The following is a 20155-nucleotide window of genomic DNA, read 5'->3' as shown; positions in this document are numbered from 1 at the left end:
CATTCAATGCTCTGTTGGACATTCCTGCAGTCAGCATGCCAATTGCGCGCTCCCTCAAAACATCTGTGGCCTTTTGTTGTCCCCAGCACAAGGTGCACCTGTGTAATGATCATGCTCTTTAATCAACTTCTTGATATGCCACACCTGTCAGGTAGATGGATTATCTTGGCAAAGGAGAAATGCTCACTAACAGGGATGTAAACACATTTTTGCACATTTTAGAGAATAACGAATTGTGCGTATGGAACACGTGCGATCATTTATTTAACCAGGTAGGCTAGTTGAGAACAAGTTCTCATTTGCAACTGCGACCTGGCCAAGATAAAGCAAAGCAGTTCGACATATACAACAACACAGAGTTACACATGGAATGCTTCTACACCTGCATTGCTTGCTGTTTGGAGTTCTAGGCTGGGTTTCTGTACAGCACTTTGATATATCAGCTGATGTATGAAGGGCTATATAAATACAGTAGAAAAAAAGAAAACAAAAAGTCTATACAGTGAGTGCAAATGAGGGAATAAATAGGCCATGGTGGGGAAGTAATTACAATATAGCAATTAAACACTGGAATGGTAGATGTGCAGAAGATTAATGTGCAAGTAGAGATACTGGGGTGCAAAGGAGCAAGATAAATAAATACATACAGTAGAGGTTGTTGGATGGGCTATGCACAGGTGCAGTGATCTGTGAGGTGCTTAAAGTTAGTGAGGGAGATATGAGTCTCCAGCTTCAGTGATTTTTTTGCAGTTCGTTCCAGTCATTGGCAGCAGAGAACTGGAAGGAAAGGCGGCCAAAGGAGGAATTGGCTTTGGGAGTGACCAGTGAGATAAAACTGCTGGAGCGTGTGCTATGAGTGGGTGCTGCTATGGTGACCAGTGAGCTGAGATAAGGCGGGGCTTTACCTAGCAGAGACTTGTAGATGACCTGGAGCCAGTGGGCTTGGCGACGAGTATGAAGCGAGGGCCAGCCAACGAGAGCATACAGGTCGCAATGGTGGGTAGTATATGGGGCTTTGGTGACAAAACGGATGGCACTGTGATAGACTGCATCCAATTTGCTGAGTAGAGTGTTGGAGGCTATTTTGTAAATTACATCGCAGAAGTCGAGGATTGTCAGTTTTACGAGGGTGTGTTTGGCAGCATGAGTGAAGGATGCTTTGTTGCGAAATAGGAAGCCGATTCTAGATTTAATTTTGGATTGGAAGATGCTTAATGTGAGTCTGGAAGGAGAGTTTACAGTCTAACCAGACACCTAGGTATTTGTAGTTGTCCACGCATTCTAAGTCAGAACCGTCCAGAGTAGTGATGCTGGACGGGCGGGCAGGTGCGGGCAGTGATCGGTTGAAGAGCATGCATTTAGTTTTACTAGCATTTAAGAGCAGTTGGAGGCCACGGAAGGAGAGTTGTATGGCATTGAAGCTCGTCTGGAGGTTAGTTAACAGCTTCTAACCCCAAGCCATAAGACTGCTGAACAATTAATCAAATGGCCACCGGACTATTTACACCCTCCAACTCCACTTGTTTTGTACACTGCTGCTGCATGCTGTTTATTATCTATGCATAGTCACCCCTACCTACATGTACGAAGTAAATATTTTTACTTTAGTATATTTGGTAAGTATTTCCTTAACTCATCTTGAACAACACTGTTGGTTAAGGTCTTTGTAACTAAGCATTTCACGGTAAGGTCTACACTTGTTGTATTCGGTGCATGTGAAAAATAAGGTTTGATTTGATACAATACACACTGTATACTTACTCTACTACATGTACTTACCATACACTACACACTGCATACAGTGTATTCAGACCCCTTCCTTTTCCCCACATTTTATTTCCCTCGTAAATCTATACACACCCCTCATAATGACAAAGTGAAAACTGGTTTTTAGACATTTCTGCACTTTTTTTTTATCAATAAAAAAAGCTCGGGTGCAATTGGTTTCTATTTATCATCCAACAACTTGGAGACCACCTGTGGTAAATTAATTGGGCACACACCTGTCTATATAAGGTCCCACAGTTGACAGTGCATGTCAGAGCAAAAACCAAGCCATGAGGTCGAAGGAATTGAGCTCCGAGAGAGGATTGTGTCAAGGCACAGATCTGGGGAAGGGTACCAAAACATTTCTGCAGCATTGAAGGTCCCCAAGAACACAGTGGCTTCCGTCATTCTTAAATGGAAGAATTTTGGAACCACCAAGACTCTTCCTAGAGCTGGCTTCCCGGTCAAACAGACTGGGGTGAAGGTTCACCTTCCAATCGGACAACTACACAGCCAAAACAAGGAAGGGGTGGCTTCGGGACAAGTCTCTGAGTGGCCCAGCCAGAGCTGATCAAACGTCTCTGGAGAGACCTGAAAATAGCTGTGCAGCGACACTCCCCATCCAACCTGACAGTTTGAGAGGATCTGCAGAGAAGAATGGGAGAAACTCCCGAAATGCAGGTGAGCCAAGTTTGTAGCATCATACCCAAGAAGACTCAAGGTTACTAAAGATGCTTCAGCAAAGTACTGAGTAGAGTGTCTGAATACTTAGGTAAATATATTAGTTTTTCCCAAAAACACATTTTTGCTTTGTCATTATGGGGTATTGTGTGTAGATTGAGGGGATTTAAAAAAAGGCTGTAACATAAATGTGAAAGGGGTCTGAATACTTTCCGAATGCACTGTATACGAACTATACAGCACACTGTGAGGGCTGCTGAACTTTGTCTCTCAGAACATAATACCAGCTAACGTCAGAACAGCATAAGAGGTCCAGGCTCCGCTGTGACCGGGAGACTCTTGGGGCGGCGCACAATTGGCCCAGTGTCGTGAGGGTTTGGCTGGCAGGGATGTCCTTGTCCCATCGCGCTCTAGCGACTCCTTTGGCGGGCCGGGCGCAGTGCCAGGTGTACGGTGTTTCCTCTGACCCATTGGTGTGGCTGGCTTCCGGGTATCATGTCAAGAAGCAGCGAGGCTTGGTTGGGTCGTGTTTCGGAGGACGCATGGCTCTCGACTGTCGCCTCGAGTCCGTTGCAGCAATGAGACAAGACTAACTACCAATTGGATACCAGGAAATTGGGGAGAAAAAGGATAACTTTTTAACGAACAGAATACCAGCTAACCTCAGAACAGAATACCAGCTAACCTCAGAACTACAGGCTACTACTTGGCTGCTCATATAGGTTACTACAGGCAACCAATACATGATACCACTCTAAGCTGCTACTGTAATCTACTGTTGGCTCCTACCAAGCTACTACTCAGGGTTGGAGTAACAGATGACATGTAAGTGATTACAACAACAAAAAATGTAACTAATCTGTGACGTTACCAGCAAAAATATTGTAGTCAGATTTAGATACTTTTTAAATTCAGAAAGGATGTTTGACACTTTTCTCTGACATGTCAAATTTGTTCCACCTGACCCGAGTCTGACGATACACCGAATGTGTTTGAATAATTGCGGGAAAAGAACAGGAATTGGCTTTTATGGGCTACAGTTCAAGCTTTAGCTTCCAATGGTGCCACAGCTGTCGGCATTCCAAAGATTATACAACTTGAATAAACGGCTGGCGGTAAGGATGACAGCAGTGGTGTAGGCTGATGTGATATGTGAATCACACTGCTGCTCTGTCCTTTAGCTATTTGTGGATGGCGGGTTCAAATCTAAATGTGTATTTCAACCCAATAATGTGTCACGAACCAGCTCGAAGCCCGCAACAAAAAGGGAGACAACGAATAACAAAATATATTTATTAACTGAAGTAAATACAGTTAACAATGGTGTGTGTTTAGTCAGTGGTCGCGTGTATACATGTGATTATGAGGGGTGTTGAAAGGTGCCAACACAAACAAACCAAATAGCCACCAAAAGCTGTGTGTCTGCATGGAGAGAGTCTCTTCAATGAATGGGGAAGAGGTGTATTTATCCTGGGACACACCCAGCCCAGGTGTCCCCCATTTCACTGACGACCCTCCCGGCTCCACCCACCGACATCCTAATAAGGAAAACAAGAGCAAAGCGAATTCGGCAGACAGAGTGGGAGGGTCGTCACAAATGGTTGAATTCAAGAAGTTTAAGCTGCCTCTCAATCATTGTTTTTGAAACCAGTGGACATGCACTCTTACAACAGCTGCATAGTGCAGATCCCAGCCTATGGAATAAAAGTGGGAGTTTTATTGCTCAATCTAATTCAAAAATAAAATCCATAGGCCTATTGGTGGGACATGCTCAAACTCGCACACTTTTGATTGCCCCTTTAAGTCAATCTGTAGTTGCTACATCAATTTTTGGAATTATATATTAATGTAATTATATGTATTAGAAAGCGATGGGTTTGAAGGAGCCTGAATAAAATTTGATGAGGATGTTAAATTTTATGTCACATGCGCAGACTTTACTTACAAGGCCTTAACCAACAATGCTTTAAACAATGAAACAGCAGCAGTAAAATAACAATAGCGAGGCTATATGCAGGGGGTACCGGTACAGAGTCAATGTGGAGGCTATATACAGGGGGTACCGGTACAGAGTCAATGTGGAGGCTATATACAGGGGGTACCGGTACAGAGTCAATGTGGAGGCTATATGCAGGGGGTACCGGTACAGAGTCAATGTGGAGGCTATATGCAGGGGGTACCGGTACAGAGTCAATGTGGAGGCTATATACAGGGGGTACCGGTACAGAGTCAATGTGGAGGCTATATACAGGGGGTACCGGTACAGAGTCAATGTGGAGACTATATACAGGGGGCACCGGTACAGAGTCAATGTGGAGGCTATATACAGGGGGTACCGGTACAGAGTCAATGTGGAGGCTATATACAGGGGGTACCGGTACAGAGTCAATGTGGAGGCTATATACAGGGGGTACCGGTACAGAGTCAATGTGGAGGCTATATACAGGGGGTATCGGTACAGAGTCAATGTGGAGGCTATATACAGGGGGTACTGGTACAGAGTCAATGTGGAGGCTATATACAGGGGGTACCGGTACAGAGTCAATGTGGAGGCTATATACAGGGGGTACCGGTACAGAGTCAATGTGGAGGCTATATACAGGGGGTACCGATACAGAGTCAATGTGCGGGGTAAGGTAATATGTACATGTAGGTAGAGTTAAAGTGACTATGTATAGATAATAAACAGAGTAGCAGCAGCGTAAAAGAGGGGTCTGGGTAGCCCTTTGATTATGAGTCTTATGGCTTGGGGGTAGAAGCTGTTAAGAAGCCTTTTGGACCTCGACTTGGCGCTCCGGTACCGCTTGCCGTGCTGTAGCAGAGAGAACATTCTATGACTGGGGTGGCTGGAGTCTGACAATTTTTAGGGCCTTCTTATGACACTGCCTGGTATAGAGGTCCTGGATGGCAGGAAGCTTGGCCCCAGTGATGTACTACACATTACCCTCTGTAGTGCCTTGCGAGCAGTTGCCATACCAGGCAGTGATGCAACCCGTCAGGATGCTCTCGATGGTGCAACTGTAGAACCTTTGAGGACCCATGCCAAATCTTTTCAGTCTCCTGAGGGGGAATAGGCTTTGTCGTGCCCTCTTCACGACTGTCTTAGTGTGTTTGGACCATGAAGCTCTCAACCTGCTCCACTGCAGCCCCGTCGATGAGAATGGGGGCGTGCTCAGTCCTCTTTTTCCTGTATTACACAATCATCTCCTTTGTCTTGATCATGTTGAGGGAGAGGTTGTTGTCCTGGCACCACACTGCCAGATCTCTGACCTCCTCCCTATAGGCTGTCTCATCGTTGTTGGTGATCAGGCCTACAACTGCAAACTTGATGATGTTGGAGTCGTGCCTGGCCATGCAGTCATGAGTGAACTGGAAGTACAGGAGGGGACTGAGCACACACCCTTGGGGCCCCCGTGTTGAGGATCAGCGTGGCAGGGGTTCAAACTGTAGAAGCCAGTTTCTACATTTGAATATAAAAATGGATTTTATCTCTGGTACCCTCAGGATGACAAATCAGAGCAAGATTACTGAATGCAAGTACATTATTTACCTTCAGAGATGAATGTATCAAACCAGTTGCCGTGATAAATGTTTTGTTGTTGTGCACCCTTGTTAACCTCTTACATCTAGATGTTCCGCTAGCGGAACACCGCTCCAATATCCAATGATGGGCGTGGCGCGAATTACAAATTCCTCGAAAATCCGAAAACTTCCATTTTAGTGGTTAGAGCGTTGGGCCAGTAACCAAAAGGTTGCTAGATCCAATCCCCGAGCTGACAAGGTAAAAATCTGTCGTTCTGCCCCCTGAACAAGGCAATTAACCCACTGTTCCTAGGCCGTCATTGTAAATAAGAATTTGTTCTTAACTGACTTGTCAAGTTAAATAAAGGCTTAAAAAAAAACTGCCTTTGTGTTAGTGATGGCTGTTTAACAGTCTGATGGCCTTGAGATAGAAGCTGTTTCTCACTGTCTCCGTCCCAGCTTTGATGCACCTGTACTGACCTCGCCTTCTGGATGGTAGCGGGGTGAACAGGAAGTGGCTCAGGTGGTTGATGTCATTGATGATCTTTTTGGCCTTCCTGTGACATCAGGTGGTGTAGGTGTCCTGGAGGGCAGGTAGTTTGCTCCCGGTGATGCGTTGTGCAGACCTCACTACCCTCTGGAGAGCTGTGCAGTTGCCGTACCAGGCGGTGATGCAGCCTGGCAGGATGCTCTCAAATGTGCATCTGCAAAAGTTTGAGGTGACAAGACAAATTTCTTCACCACGCTGTCTGTGTGGGTGGACCATTTCAGTTTATCCGTGATGTGTACGCCGAGGAACTTAACACTTTCCATCTTCTCCACTACTGTCCCGTCGATGTGACTAGGGGAGGTGCTGTTTCCTGAAGTTCACGATCATCTACTTTGTTTTGTTGAGGTTGTTTTCCTGACGTCACACTCCGAGTGCCCTCGTCTCGTCATTGTTGGTAATCAAGCCTACCACTGTAGTGTCGTCTGCAAACTTGCTGATTGAGTTGGACACGTGCATGGCCACGCAGTCATGGGTGAACAGGGAGTACAGGATGGGGCTGAGGATCAGCGAAGTGGTGATGTTTCATAACTTCACCTTGGGGCAGCCCATCAAAGTCCAGGACCCAATTGCACAGGGCGGGGTTGAGACCCAGGGCCTCCAGCTTTATGATGAGCTTGGAGGGTACTATAGGTGTTGAATGTTGAGCTGTGGTCAATGAACAGCATTCCTCTTGTCCAGATGGGATAGGGGCAGTGTGATTGCATCGTCTGTGGACCTGTTGGGGCGGTATGCAAACTGAAGTGGGGCTCGGGTGGAGGTGATATTATCCTTGAATAGTCTCTCAAAGCAATTCATGATGACAGAAGTGAGTGCTACAGGGTGATACCTGAACTAAATGGCTATCTTTGGTACAGGAATAATGGTGGCCATCTTGAAGCATGTGGGGACAGCAGACTGGGATAGGGAGCGATTGAATATGTCTGTAAACACACCAGCCAGCTAGGCTACTACTAGGCATCTCCAAGCTGCTACTACTACTACAGGCATCTCTAGGCTACTACTACTACTACAAGCCTCTAGGCTGCTACTGCAGGCTACTACTACTACTACTGGCTTCTCTAGGCTGCTGCTACTAGGCTACTACTTTTGCCTTCTTGCAATGCAATATTTCAACCACAAGAAACTGTACGCATGGTCTAAAGTTTGCGGGAGGATAAGCGGATTCATGTCAAGTTCAGTTTTTATAAATGCCAACCTTCGCGTGAAAACTGGGGCATGAATGTTTTATAAATGAGGCCCCAGGTCCCTAACCAAGTGTCCTAGTTCCAACACCTGTCCTGTTTTCTCTTGCAGTAAGAAGCCGTGTAAATACTTTGACCAGGGCCGGGGAACCTGTCCGTTTGGAGGGAAGTGTTTCTACATGCACGCTTACCCCGACGGAACGCGAGCCGAGCCGGATAAACCTCGCAAGCAGCTGGGCTCTGAGGGGAACGTGAGGGTACGATAAGACATGGTGCTACTGCCAATACCTGCTACAATATAATACTTAACTAGCATCATGGTAACAGATATGCTGTGTGTTGTTGGGTTGTAGTTCCTGAACTCTGTCCGTCTGTGGGATTTCATCGAGGAGCGCGAGCAGCGCGGCGTTGCCCAGCCGCAGGAAGACGAAGTCAGCGAACTGAGAGAACTCTTCATGCAGATGTCTGGTCCAGGAAGGGAGGAGAGCAGCGGGGTGTCTGCCCAGCCCTGAGCCCTCAACCTGGGGCCCAGTCCAGCACTCTGACCAACGGCAAACATACAACACTGGAGAATAACATGTACTCACTAGTAAGCCTTTCATGTTGATGGTTTGAGGCTTTTTTAAATTATATTTTTTAATCATGGTACATTTGTGTGGAAAGTAGTAAATCTGTAATGCTTTAGATGAGGTCATATAGATCAGCCTTTCAGCCAGGCGACATGATAGTGGTGTTACAGGAGAAACAGCTAATTAATGCACACAAGTCTGTTTGACTCAATTTCATGAAATTATGGCGTGTTAATTTAGACAGTTACATTTGTTGTCCAGGTAGCTACTTCCTCCTAGAGGAACTGTTTAGTGTTGATGGATTCTCACATTGAGGTCTAGCAACTTAATCGCTATAAAATAATGGTAATGTTGACCTTATCCCACATCTATAGTAAGAGAATAAAGCAGACATTGTTGAGTGAAGCTGCCTGGGGGTGACTAACCTATAGCAGGGAGTCTGTCTGGTGTCTAGATATTATGCTACAGTGTTTAATGTATATTCTATGGTAAATCATTCATTACTATGTTGGCTTCTAATGTATTTATCCAATAGGAGTCCATTCATTGAATAAATCAAATGTTTGACAGCGCTGTAGTGTTAAAACCTATGGGTTAATGAATGGTTTAACTTGGATAAGGCCTGACATAGTCCTTCACAACCATGGTGTGTGTTCTGTTTCAGTTCATTCAGTCTATAGATATTTGGCTTTGTTTATTCATTGTATTTTAATAAAATAATCTTTCAGGTTTATAATGCTTGTTCCAAGTACAAGATTTATCCTAGAAGGCAAACTAATAGATAACCAAATCATATGAAAATCCTTTAATTTTAAAAACAACTTCATAGTCCTTTCACAATTGAAGAGCCTTTGCCTGACACGATAGCAGCTCTTCGTCTATATACCCTGTAGGACAGTCCGACGGATGTGTGTAGCCAGGAAACAGTTACAACTCTGCATGTCCACTCAAACAGCAGACAGCCATGTTGAGATTGACGCTGACAATGTTCAGAAACACCCTCACGTCAGTGAGAGAAATAGCATCAATTGCAATAATAAAAAATAAAAAAAATTTCTTTACACTTTGATTCAACGATGCTGATCTTGTGAGTAGATTGTTGTAGAACACTCAGAATGTGCTTTTACATGGAACTGATTGGGGACACTTTTCCTGTTCAATAAATTAGTATAAATGATCTCAGGAAAAGTAGAGCTACTCTGCTCCCTAAGCATGCCTGGTAGCATGTTCAGTCTGGACTGAGACCCCTCCAGTACTGGAGGCAGGCTGGGTCCAGACTAGGACACAGGCAGCCTGGTGGGAGACGACCTTGCAGACAGTCTAAAATGGCACCTTGTGCACTTCTATTGTCCAGAGCCCTACAAGGCAGCACTATGAGACTGGTGAAAACATTAGCGCATACAGTGCCATTTGTGATGAAGCCAAAGGCAGGTTGGTGTGGGTCTAGAAGACAGCAGTAGGTTGGCGTGTGTAGGTCAAAGGGCAGATGTTAACGTCCTCAGTGTGTGTTGCTCTGTGGAGCGACGGCTCGGAGGTGCTGCGGTTGATTCTAGGTAGAGCATGCTGCAGCAACTCAATGGACGACAGGATCTAGACAGGAAATAAGAGCCATTATTGTCAACATTCATTCAACATTATCTGGTCACTGACAACATTCATTCAACATTATCTGGTCACTGACTGACTATGACAACATTCATTCAACATTATCTGGTCACTGACTGACTACAACATTCATTCAACATTATCTGGTCACTGACTGACTACAACATTCATTCAACATTATCTGGTCACTGACTGACTACAACAACATTCATTCAACATTATCTGGTCACTGACTGACTACGACAACATTCATTCATTCAACATTATCTGGTCCCTGACTATAACAACATTCATTCATTCAACATTATCTGGTCACTGACTGACTACAACATTCATTCAACATTATCTGGTCACTGACTGACTACAACAACATTCATTCAACATTATCTGGTCACTGACTGACTACGACAACATTCATTCATTCAACATTATCTGGTCCCTGACTACAACAACATTCATTCATTCAACATTATCTGGTCCCTGACTGACTACGACAACATTCATTCATTCAACATTATCTGGTCCCTGACTATAACAACATTCATTCATTCAACAGTATCTGGTCACTGACTACAACAACATTCATTCAACATTATCTGGTCACTGACTACAACAACATTCATTCATTCAACATTATCTGGTCACTGACTACAACAACATTTCCCGTGTGAGTAGCACAGCAACCGACTGATGTCTCTTAACTGTCAGGGTCAGTGCAAGGCCGGTGTTATGGGGGGGCCTGGCCCGCCCTAACGTACCATCTGGCCCGTCCAAATAAAATATTTAAATATGGATAATTTATTTGACTGAGACACGCGCCGACAGAAAGACCCATCATTGTCAGATAAAGCAAGCTTAGCAGTCTGTGTAGCCCAGGTATCTGATGCTGCCTGAACTAAGAGTATTGCATGACTTAGCTTTGCCAGACCGCATCAGATACCTGGGCTACATTCTGTTTCAGTCGATCGGATGCTACTAAGTTTTTGAATGTATTTATTTTACAAATCAGATGAAAACATCATGACTGGTTGTGTTCATGTCACATTCAAAAAGGTAGGCTAATTCATTTTTAGTTAAAATACATGTTACTATAAAACCGCTATTTGGACTGCTCATGAATTAAAATTACTGACATTTTTTATTACATTTCCTACATTTTTGTGATATCCAAATTGGTAGTTACAGTCTGGTCCCATCGCTGCAACTCCCCTATGGACTCGGGAGAGGCGAAGGTCGAGAGCACTGCTTCTTGACACACTGCTCGCTTAACCTGGAAGCCAGCTGCACCAATGTGTCAGAGGAAATGTCGTCCAACTGGCGACCGAAGTCAGCCTGCAGATGCCCGGGCCGCCACAAGGAGTCGCTAGAGCACGATGGGTCAAGGAAATCCCGGCCGGCCAAACCCTCCCCTAACCCGGACGACGCTGGGCCAAATGTGCGCCGTCTCATGGGTCTCCCGGTCACAGCCAGCTGTGACACAGCCTGGGATCTAACCCAGGGCTGTAGTGACGCCTCAAGCACTGCGATGCCGCGCCACTCGGGAGGCGATGCCGCGCCACTCGGGAGGCCCTACTGTGCCGTTTTCAAAGTAATGTCCCACGCCGTCCTTGTTAGAATCTTAATATCGCGAACAGAACTGGTGCCATAGACAGTTTGAGGAGGGCATGTCATACAGTTGAAGTCAGAAGTTTACATTCACCTTAGCCAAATACATTTAAACTCAGTTTCACAATTTCTGACATTTAATCCTAGTAAGAATTCCCTGTTTTAGGTCAGTTAGGATCACCACTTTATTTTAAGAATGTGAAATGTCAGAATAATAGTAGAGAATTATTTATTTCAGCTTTTATTTATTTCATCACATTCCCAGTGGGTCAGAAGTTTACCTGCACTCAATTAGTATTTGGTAACATTGCCTTTATACTGTTTAACTTGGGTCAAATGTTGCAGGTAGCCTTCCACAAGCTTCCCACAATAAGTTGGGTGAATTTTGGCCCATTCCTCCTGACAGAGCTGGTGTAACTGAGTCAGGTTTGTAGGCCTCCTTGCTTGCACACGCTTTTTCAGTTCTACCCATACATTTTCTATTGGATTGAGGTCAGGGCTTTGTGATGGCCACTCCAATACCTTTACTTTGTTGTCCTTAAGCCATTTTGCCACAACTTTGGAAGTATGCTTGGGGTCATTGGTTGCAAATGGACAATCTAATTTCCTGACTGATGTCTTGAGATGTTGCTTATATATATATATATATATATATATATATATATATATATATATATATATATATATATCCACATAATTTCCCTACCTCATGATGCCATCTATTTTGTGAAGTGCACCAGTCCCTCCTGCAGCAAAGCAGCCCCACAACATGCAGCCACCCCCATGCTTCACGGTTAGGATGGTGTTCTTCGGCTTGCAAGCATCCCCCTTTTTCCTCCAAACATAACGATGGTCATTATTGCCAAACTGTTCTATTTTTGTTTCATCAGGCCAGAGGACATTTCTCTAAAAAGTACAATCTTTGTCCCCATGTGCAGTTGCAAACCGTAATCTGGCTTTTTTTATGGCGGTTTTGGAGCAGTGGCTTCTTCCTTGCTTAGTGGCCTTTCAGGTTATGTCGATATAGGACTCGTTTTACTGTGGATATAGATACTTTTGTACCTGTTTCCTCCAGCATCTTCACAAGGTCCTTTGCTGTCGTTCTGGGATTGATTGGCACTTTTCACACCAAAGTACGTTCATCTCTAGGAGACAGAAAGCGTCTCCTTCCTGAGCGGTGTGACGGCTCCGTGGTCCCATGGTGTTTATACTTGCGTACTATTGTTTGTTCAGATGAATGTGGCACCTTTAGGCGTTTGGAAATTTCTCCCAAGGATGAACCAGACTTGGAGGTCTACGATTGTTTTTCTGAGGTCTTGGCTGATTTCTTTTGATTTTCCCATGATGTCAAGCAAAGAGGCATTGAGTTTGAAGGTCGGCCTTGAAATACATCCACAGGTACACCTCCAATTGACTGAAATGTCAATTAGCCTATCAGAAGCTTCTAAAGCCATGATTTCATTTCTGGAATTTTCCAAGCTGTTTAAAGGCACAGTCAACTTAGTGTATGTAAACTTCTGACCCACTGGAATTGCAATACAGTGAATTATAAGTGAAATAATCTGTCAGTAAACAATTGTTGGAAAAATGACTATAGTTTGTTAACAAGAAATGTGTGGAGTGGTTGAAAAACAAGTTAATGACTCCAACCTAAGTGTATGATTTTCCCTGTTGCCCCTCCTTTTTACAGTAGGGCCTGCTCCCCTCCTACAGATAGTTGAAGATGCCGTACACAGTTGGAAATCGCTTCGAAAGTGAACCGAAACTAATTTCACACATATAACAACAGCTTATAATAAGGGATGAATGAAGTTGGCTAAAGTATGAGCGAGGAGAAGCGATGGGGGAGAATGGATGAGCGAGGAGAAGCGATGGGGGAGAATGGATGAGCGAGGAGAAGCGATGGGGGAGAATGGATGAGCGAGGAGAAGCGATGGGGGAGAATGGATGAGCGAGGAGAAGCGATGGGGGAGAATGGATGAGCGAGGAGAAGCGATGGGGGAGAATGGATGAGCGAGGAGAAGCGATGGGGGAGAATGGATGAGCGAGGAGAAGCGATGGGGGAGAATGGATGAGCGAGGAGAAGCGATGGGGGAGAATGGATGAGCGAGGAGAAGCGATGGGGGAGAATGGATGAGCGAGGAGAAGCGATGGGGGAGAATGGATGAGCGAGGAGAAGCGATGGGGGAGAATGGATGAGCGAGGAGAAGCGATGGGGGAGAATGGATGAGCGAGGAGAAGCGATGGGGGAGAATGGATGAGCGAGGAGAAGCGATGGGGGAGAATGGATGAGCGAGGAGAAGCGATGGGGGAGAATGGATGAGCGAGGAGAAGCCAACTATGCATAATTATCTAATCACCAAATGTGAATGAAAAACAGGGCGGGCCATTTGTATGGATCTATTCTAATTATGGCTGAATGTTATGTACTCTATCAGTCTAGTCTGGCCTACTTGCAGGACACAGTAAGAGCGTGCATAATTTACAATGGCAAGATGACATTTACATTTAAGTCATTTAGCAGACGCTCTTATCCAGAGCGACTTACAAATTGGTGCATTCACCTTAACCAAGATAAATCGATGCATTCGTTAGCGTTGATTCAAAATGTGAATGAAAACGACTCCGATGGTGGCGAAGAATGTAATCATGACGACATCTCTGATGAGTATTCCTCTGACCTCAGCCTGCCCACGCCACCACCAAATGAAATGAAACAGACAGCACTGTGTGGAACAGAACAAGCCGGTGAAAATGCTACTGTCGTCACTGAGGGAGCAAGATCCTACATCTCCAGCAAGAACGAAAATCAGCAACGCGCTCCACAGCTGTCGTTGTTCAGACTGGGACATGGACCAACTGATAACTGCTGTCATAGCAACACATATTCCTCATGCCTTTATTGATTTTGTGCTGATTTTCACTTATCAAGCACACTTGCCTCTCGTAATGTTTTCTTCCTTTGACCTTGCATCTTGCATGGTTAAATAAAGGTTAAATAAAGGTTAAATAAAGGTGAAATAAAGGTGAAATAAAATCTTGCTGACTGTGCGTCTTGGTGGTTGGATGGGGTATTTAAAAAGGAAATCAACACCAATGCTTTCTGTTTCAAAGTAGTAACAAAGGCACTTCCTGAATACAAGGTACTGAATTACTAATTACATTAATTACATTAATTATTGATTTGTTTATTGTTATACATATAAACGTGCCCCCCCATGGAAAATAATAAATGCCAGTCCAACGGATTCATTCTGGCGTCGGCCCTCGTCCGGGGTGGTTCTAATAGACACAGGGTTATTATCCGGGGTAGTTGTAATAGACACAGGGTTATTATCCGGGGTAGTTGTAATATACACAGGGTTATTATCAGGGGTAGTTCTAATATACACAGGGTTATTATCAGGGGTAGTTCTAATAGACACAGGGTTATTATCAGGGGTGGTTCTAATATACACAGGGTTATTATTAGGGGTAGTTCTAATATACACAGGGTTATTATCAGGGTTATTATCAGGGGTAGTTCTAATATACACAGGGTTATTATCAGGGTTATTATCAGGGGTGGTTCTAATATACACAGGGTTATTATCAGGGGTGGTTCTAATAGACACCGGGTTATTATCAGGGTTATTATCAGGGGTAGTTCTAATAGACACAGGGTTATTATCAGGGGTGGTTCTAATATACACAGGGTTATTATCAGGGGTAGTTCTAATATACACAGGGTTGTTATCAGGGTTATTATCAGGGGTAGTTCTAATATACACAGGGTTGTTATCAGGGTTATTATCAGGGGTGGTTCTAATAGACACCGGGTTATTATCAGGGGTAGTTCTAATATACACAGGGTTATTATTAGGGGTAGTTCTAATATACACAGGGTTATTATCAGGGGTAGTTCTAATATACACAGGGTTATTATCAGGGGTGGTTCTAATATACACAGGGTTATTATCAGGGTTATTATCAGGGTTAGTTCTAATATACACAGGGTTATTATCAGGGTTAGTTCTAATATACACAGGGTTATTATCAGGGTTATTATCAGGGGTGGTTCTAATAGACACAGGGTTATTATCAGGGGTGGTTCTAATATACACAGGGTTATTATCAGGGGTAGTTCTAATAGACAGGGTTATTATCAGGGGTGGTTCTAATAGACACCGGGTTATTATCAGGGGTAGTTCTAATATACACAGGGTTATTATCAGGGTTATTATCAGGGGTAGTTCTAATATACACAGGGTTATTATCAGGGTTATTATCAGGGTTAGTTCTAATATACACAGGGTTATTATCAGGGTTATTATCAGGGGTGGTTCTAATATACACAGGGTTATTATCAGGGGTGGTTCTAATATACACAGGGTTATTATCAGGGTTAGTTCTAATATACACAGGGTTATTATCAGGGTTATTATCGGGGTTAGTTCTAATATACACAGGGTTATTATCAGGGTTATTATCAGGGGTAGTTCTAATAGACACCGGGTTATTATCAGGGTTAGTTCTAATATACACAGGGTTATTATCAGGGTTATTATCAGGGGTAGTTCTAATAGACACCGGGTTATTATCAGGGTTAGTTCTAATATACACAGGGTTATTATCAGGGGTAGTTCTAATATACACAGGGTTATTATCAGGGGTAGTTCTAATATACACAGGGTTATTATCAGGGTTATTATCAGGGGTAGTTCTAATAGACACCGGGTTATTATCAGGGTTAGTTCTAATAGACACCGGGTTATTATCAGGGGTAGTTCTAATAGACAGGGTTATTATCAGGGGTAGTTCTAATAGACACCGGGTTATTATCAGGGTTATTATCAGGGGTAGTTCTAATACAGGGTTATTATCAGGGGTAGTTCTAATAGACAGGGTTATTATCAGGGGTAGTTCTAATAGACACCGGGTTATTATCAGGGTTATTATCAGGGGTAGTTCTAATACAGGGTTATTATCAGGGGTAGTTCTAATAGACAGGGTTATTATCAGGGGTAGTTCTAATAGACACCGGGTTATTATCAGGGTTATTATCAGGGGTAGTTCTAATACAGGGTTATTATCAGGGGTAGTTCTAATAGACACCGGGTTATTATCAGGGGTAGTTCTAATAGACACCGGGTTATTATCAGGGGTAGTTCTAATAGACACCGGGTTATTATCAGGGGTAGTTCTAATAGACACCGGGTTATTATCAGGGGTAGTTCTAATACAGGGTTATTATCAGGGGTAGTTCTAATAGACAGGGTTATTATCAGGGGTAGTTCTAATAGACACCGGGTTATTATCAGGGTTATTATCAGGGGTAGTTCTAATACAGGGTTATTATCAGGGGTAGTTCTAATAGACAGGGTTATTATCAGGGGTAGTTCTAATAGACACCGGGTTATTATCAGGGTTATTGTTAGGCATAGTGGTAGTTATGTACCTGAGGGAAGAGTGGCCTGTCGTCTTTGGACTTCTTGATGCAGTCGGCCACCAGCCTCTTCATGGCTTTAGGACAGTTTTTATACAGCTTACTCAGCTCTGGAAACAGGGAGCCACGACCCACCATGAAGATGATCTGTAGAGGGAGAAGAGGGTTAGATGTCAGGGATTAGGAGGGAAGACTACAGATTGCAGTCAGCCAGACCATATGGGCCAGTCAGCCAGACCATAGGGGCCAGTCAGCCAGACCATAGGGGCCAGTCAGCCAGACCATAGGGGCCAGTCAGACTGTCAAAATGGGGTGGTCAGTAAGCGAGCCAGTCCATAGGGGCCAGTCAGTCCATAGGGGCCAGTCGTCAGCCAGTCAGTCCATAGGGGCCACTCAGTCAGTCAGCTTGTCACGCCATAGGGGCCAGTCAGCCGCAGTCCATAGGGGCCAGTCAGCCAGTCCACAGGAGCCAATCAGCCAGTCCATAGGGGTCAGTCAGTCTTCCAGGCCAGTCAGTCAGCTTGTCACTTCATAGGGGCCAGTCAGTCAACCAGTTAGTCAGTACACAGGGGCCAGCCAGTCCATAGGGGCCAGGCAGTTAGTCAATCCATAGTGGCCAGCCAGCCAGTCAGCCAGCCAGTCCAAAGAGCCCAGTGAGCCTATAAGGGCCAGCCAGTCGGCCAGTCCATAGGGGCCAGTCGGCCAGCCGGCCAGTCCATAGGGGCCAGTCGGCCAGCCGGCCAGTCCATAGGGGCCAGTCGGCCAGTCCATAGGGGCCAGTCGGCCAGCCGGCCAGTCCATAGGGGCCAGTCGGCCAGCCGGCCAGTCCATAGGGGCCAGTCGGCCAGCCGGCCAGTCCATAGGGGCCAGTCGGCCAGCCGGCCAGTCCATAGGGGCCAGTCGGCCAGCCGGCCAGTCCATAGGGGCCAGTCAGCCAGCCGGCCAGTCCATAGGGGCCAGTCAGCCAGCCGGCCAGTCCATAGGGGCCAGTCAGCCAGCCGGCCAGTCCATAGGGGCCAGTCAGCCAGCCGGCCAGTCCATAGGGGCCAGTCAGCCAGCCGGCCAGTCCATAGGGGCCAGTCAGCCAGCCGGCCAGTCCATAGGGGCCAGTCAGCCAGCCGGCCAGTCCATAGGGGCCAGTCAGCCAGCCGGCCAGTCCATAGGGGCCAGTCAGCCAGCCGGCCAGTCCATAGGGGCCAGTCAGCCAGCCGGCCAGTCCATAGGGGCCAGTCAGCCAGCCGGCCAGTCCATAGGGGCCAGTCAGCCAGCCGGCCAGTCCATAGGGGCCAGTCAGCCAGCCGGCCAGTCCATAGGGGCCAGTCAGCCGGCCAGTCCATAGGGGCCAGTCAGTCAGCCAGTCCATAGGGGCCAGTCAGTCAGCCAGTCCATAGGGGCCAGTCAGTCAGCCAGTCCATAGGGGCCAGTCAGTCAGCCAGTCCATAGGGGCCAGTCAGTCAGCCAGTCCATAGGGGCCAGTCAGTCAGCCAGTCCATAGGGGCCAGTCAGTCAGCCAGTCCATAGGGGCCAGTCAGTCAGTCCATAGGGGCCAGTCAGTCAGTCCATAGGGGCCAGTCAGTCAGTGTATAGTTGTAGACAGAGAGGACTGTGGAGCTTTAGGGGTAGTTGAGTCTGACTAGAGGCTACCACCCAGCCCGAGGCTACCACCCAGCCCCAGAGGCTACCACCCAGCCCCAGAGGCTACCACCCACCACCCAGCCCCAGAGGCTACCACCCAGCCCCAGGCACATGAGGCCCCGTGCCAGCCACATTCACATAAGTATTCAGACCCTTTTCTCAGTACTTTGTTGAAGCACCTTTGGCAGCGATTACAGCCTAGAGTCTTCTTGGGTATGACGCTACAAGCTTGGCACACCTGTATTTGGGGAGTTTCTCCCATTCTTCTCTGCAGATCCTCTCAAGCGCTGTCAGGTTGGATGGGGAGCGTCGCTGCGCAGCTATTTCCAGGTCTCTCCAGAGATGTTCGATCGGGTTCAAGTCCAGGCTCTGGCTGGGCCACTCAAGGACATTGAGACTTGTCCCGAAGCCACTCCTGCGTTGTCTTGGCTGTGTGCTTAGGGTCCTTCTCCTGTTGGAAGGTGAACCTTCGCCCCCAGTCTGAGGTCCTCATCATGGCTCTGTACTTTGCTCCGTTCATCTTTCCCTCGATCCTGACTTGTCTCCCAGTCCCTGCCGCTGAAAAACATCCCCACAGCATGATGCTGCCACCACCATGCTTCACCGTAGAGATGGTGCCAGGATTCCTTCAGACGAGACGCTTGGCGTTCAGGCAGTTTCATTAGACCAGAGAATCTTGTTTCTCATGGTCTGCATCCTTTAGGTGCCTTTTGGCAAACTCCAAGCAGGATGTCATTTGCCTTTTACTGAGGAGTGGCTTCCGTCTGGCCACTTTACCATAAAGGCCTGATTGGTGGAGTGCTGCAGAGATGGTTGTCCTTATGGAAGGTTCTCCCATCTCCACAGAGGTACTCTGAAGCTCTGTCAGAATGACCATAGGGTTCTTGGTCACCTCCCTATCCAAGGCCCTTCTCCCCCCGATTGCTCAGTTTGGCCGGGCGGCCAGCTCTAGGAAGAGTCTTGGTGGTTCCAAACTTCTTCCATTTAAGAATGATGGAGTCCACAGTTCTTGGGGACCTTCAATGCTGCAGACAGTTTTTTGGTACCCTTCCCCTTCGACACAATCCTGTCTGGGAGCTCTACAGACAATTCCTTCAATCTCATGGCTTGGTTTTTGCTCTGACATGCACTGTAAACAGTGGGATCTTATATAGACAGGTGTGTGCCTTTCCAAATCAATTGGATTTACCACAGCTGGAGTCCAATCAAGTTGTAGAAACATCTCACGGATAATCAATGAAAACAGGATGCACCTGAGCTCAATTTCGAGTCTCATAGCAAAGGGTCTGAATACTTTATTTTTATACATTTGCTAGAATTTCTAAAAACCTGTTTTCCCTTTGTCATGATGGGGTATTGTATGTACGTTGAAGTCGGAAGTTTACATTGACGTGTCCATTGTGTGTCTCTACATCGTTACCTGGTCTCGAGTAGCGATCATGCTGTAAGGCAGTTCTCCAGTCATCAGTTCATACAGAACCACACCGTATGAGTAGACGTCAGACTGGAAACTATAGGGGTTGTTGTCCTGCATGCGGATCACCTCTGGAGCCTGGAGGAAGAGTTAAGGTTAGGCAGGGACAGCTACTGAAAATCTACTATGGTTGGTGACTAC

General features: G+C 45.9%; 2 protein-coding genes across 4 annotated transcripts in view; one reads left to right on the top strand and one right to left on the bottom strand.

Moving 5' to 3' along the window:
• Window positions 1–9333, top strand: part of mkrn2 (makorin, ring finger protein, 2) — a 26392-nt gene extending 17059 nt beyond the window's left edge. Inside the window, 2 exon segments of one of the 2 annotated variants that reach the window (NM_001173723.1) lie at window positions 7814–7958; window positions 8055–9333. In NM_001173723.1, coding sequence (NP_001167194.1) covers window positions 7814–7958; window positions 8055–8213 — 304 coding nt within the window. In that variant the 3' untranslated portion in view covers window positions 8214–9333. 2 annotated transcript variants of the gene reach the window in all.
• raf1b (Raf-1 proto-oncogene, serine/threonine kinase b) overlaps window positions 8965–20155 on the bottom strand; it is a 70890-nt gene continuing 59699 nt past the window's right edge. Inside the window, 3 exon segments of one of the 2 annotated variants that reach the window (NM_001123524.1) lie at window positions 8965–9860; window positions 16918–17052; window positions 19961–20092. In NM_001123524.1, the coding sequence (NP_001116996.1) occupies window positions 9714–9860; window positions 16918–17052; window positions 19961–20092 (414 nt within the window). In that variant the 3' untranslated portion in view covers window positions 8965–9713. 2 annotated transcript variants of the gene reach the window in all.

The sequence above is a fragment of the Salmo salar genome, chromosome ssa22 (genome assembly GCF_905237065.1).
Source record: "Salmo salar chromosome ssa22, Ssal_v3.1, whole genome shotgun sequence".
NCBI classification, from domain to species: Eukaryota; Metazoa; Chordata; class Actinopteri; order Salmoniformes; family Salmonidae; genus Salmo; species Salmo salar.
The sequence above is the reverse complement of the archived record's forward strand: the minus strand, read 5'-3'. Positions and strand labels throughout refer to the sequence as shown.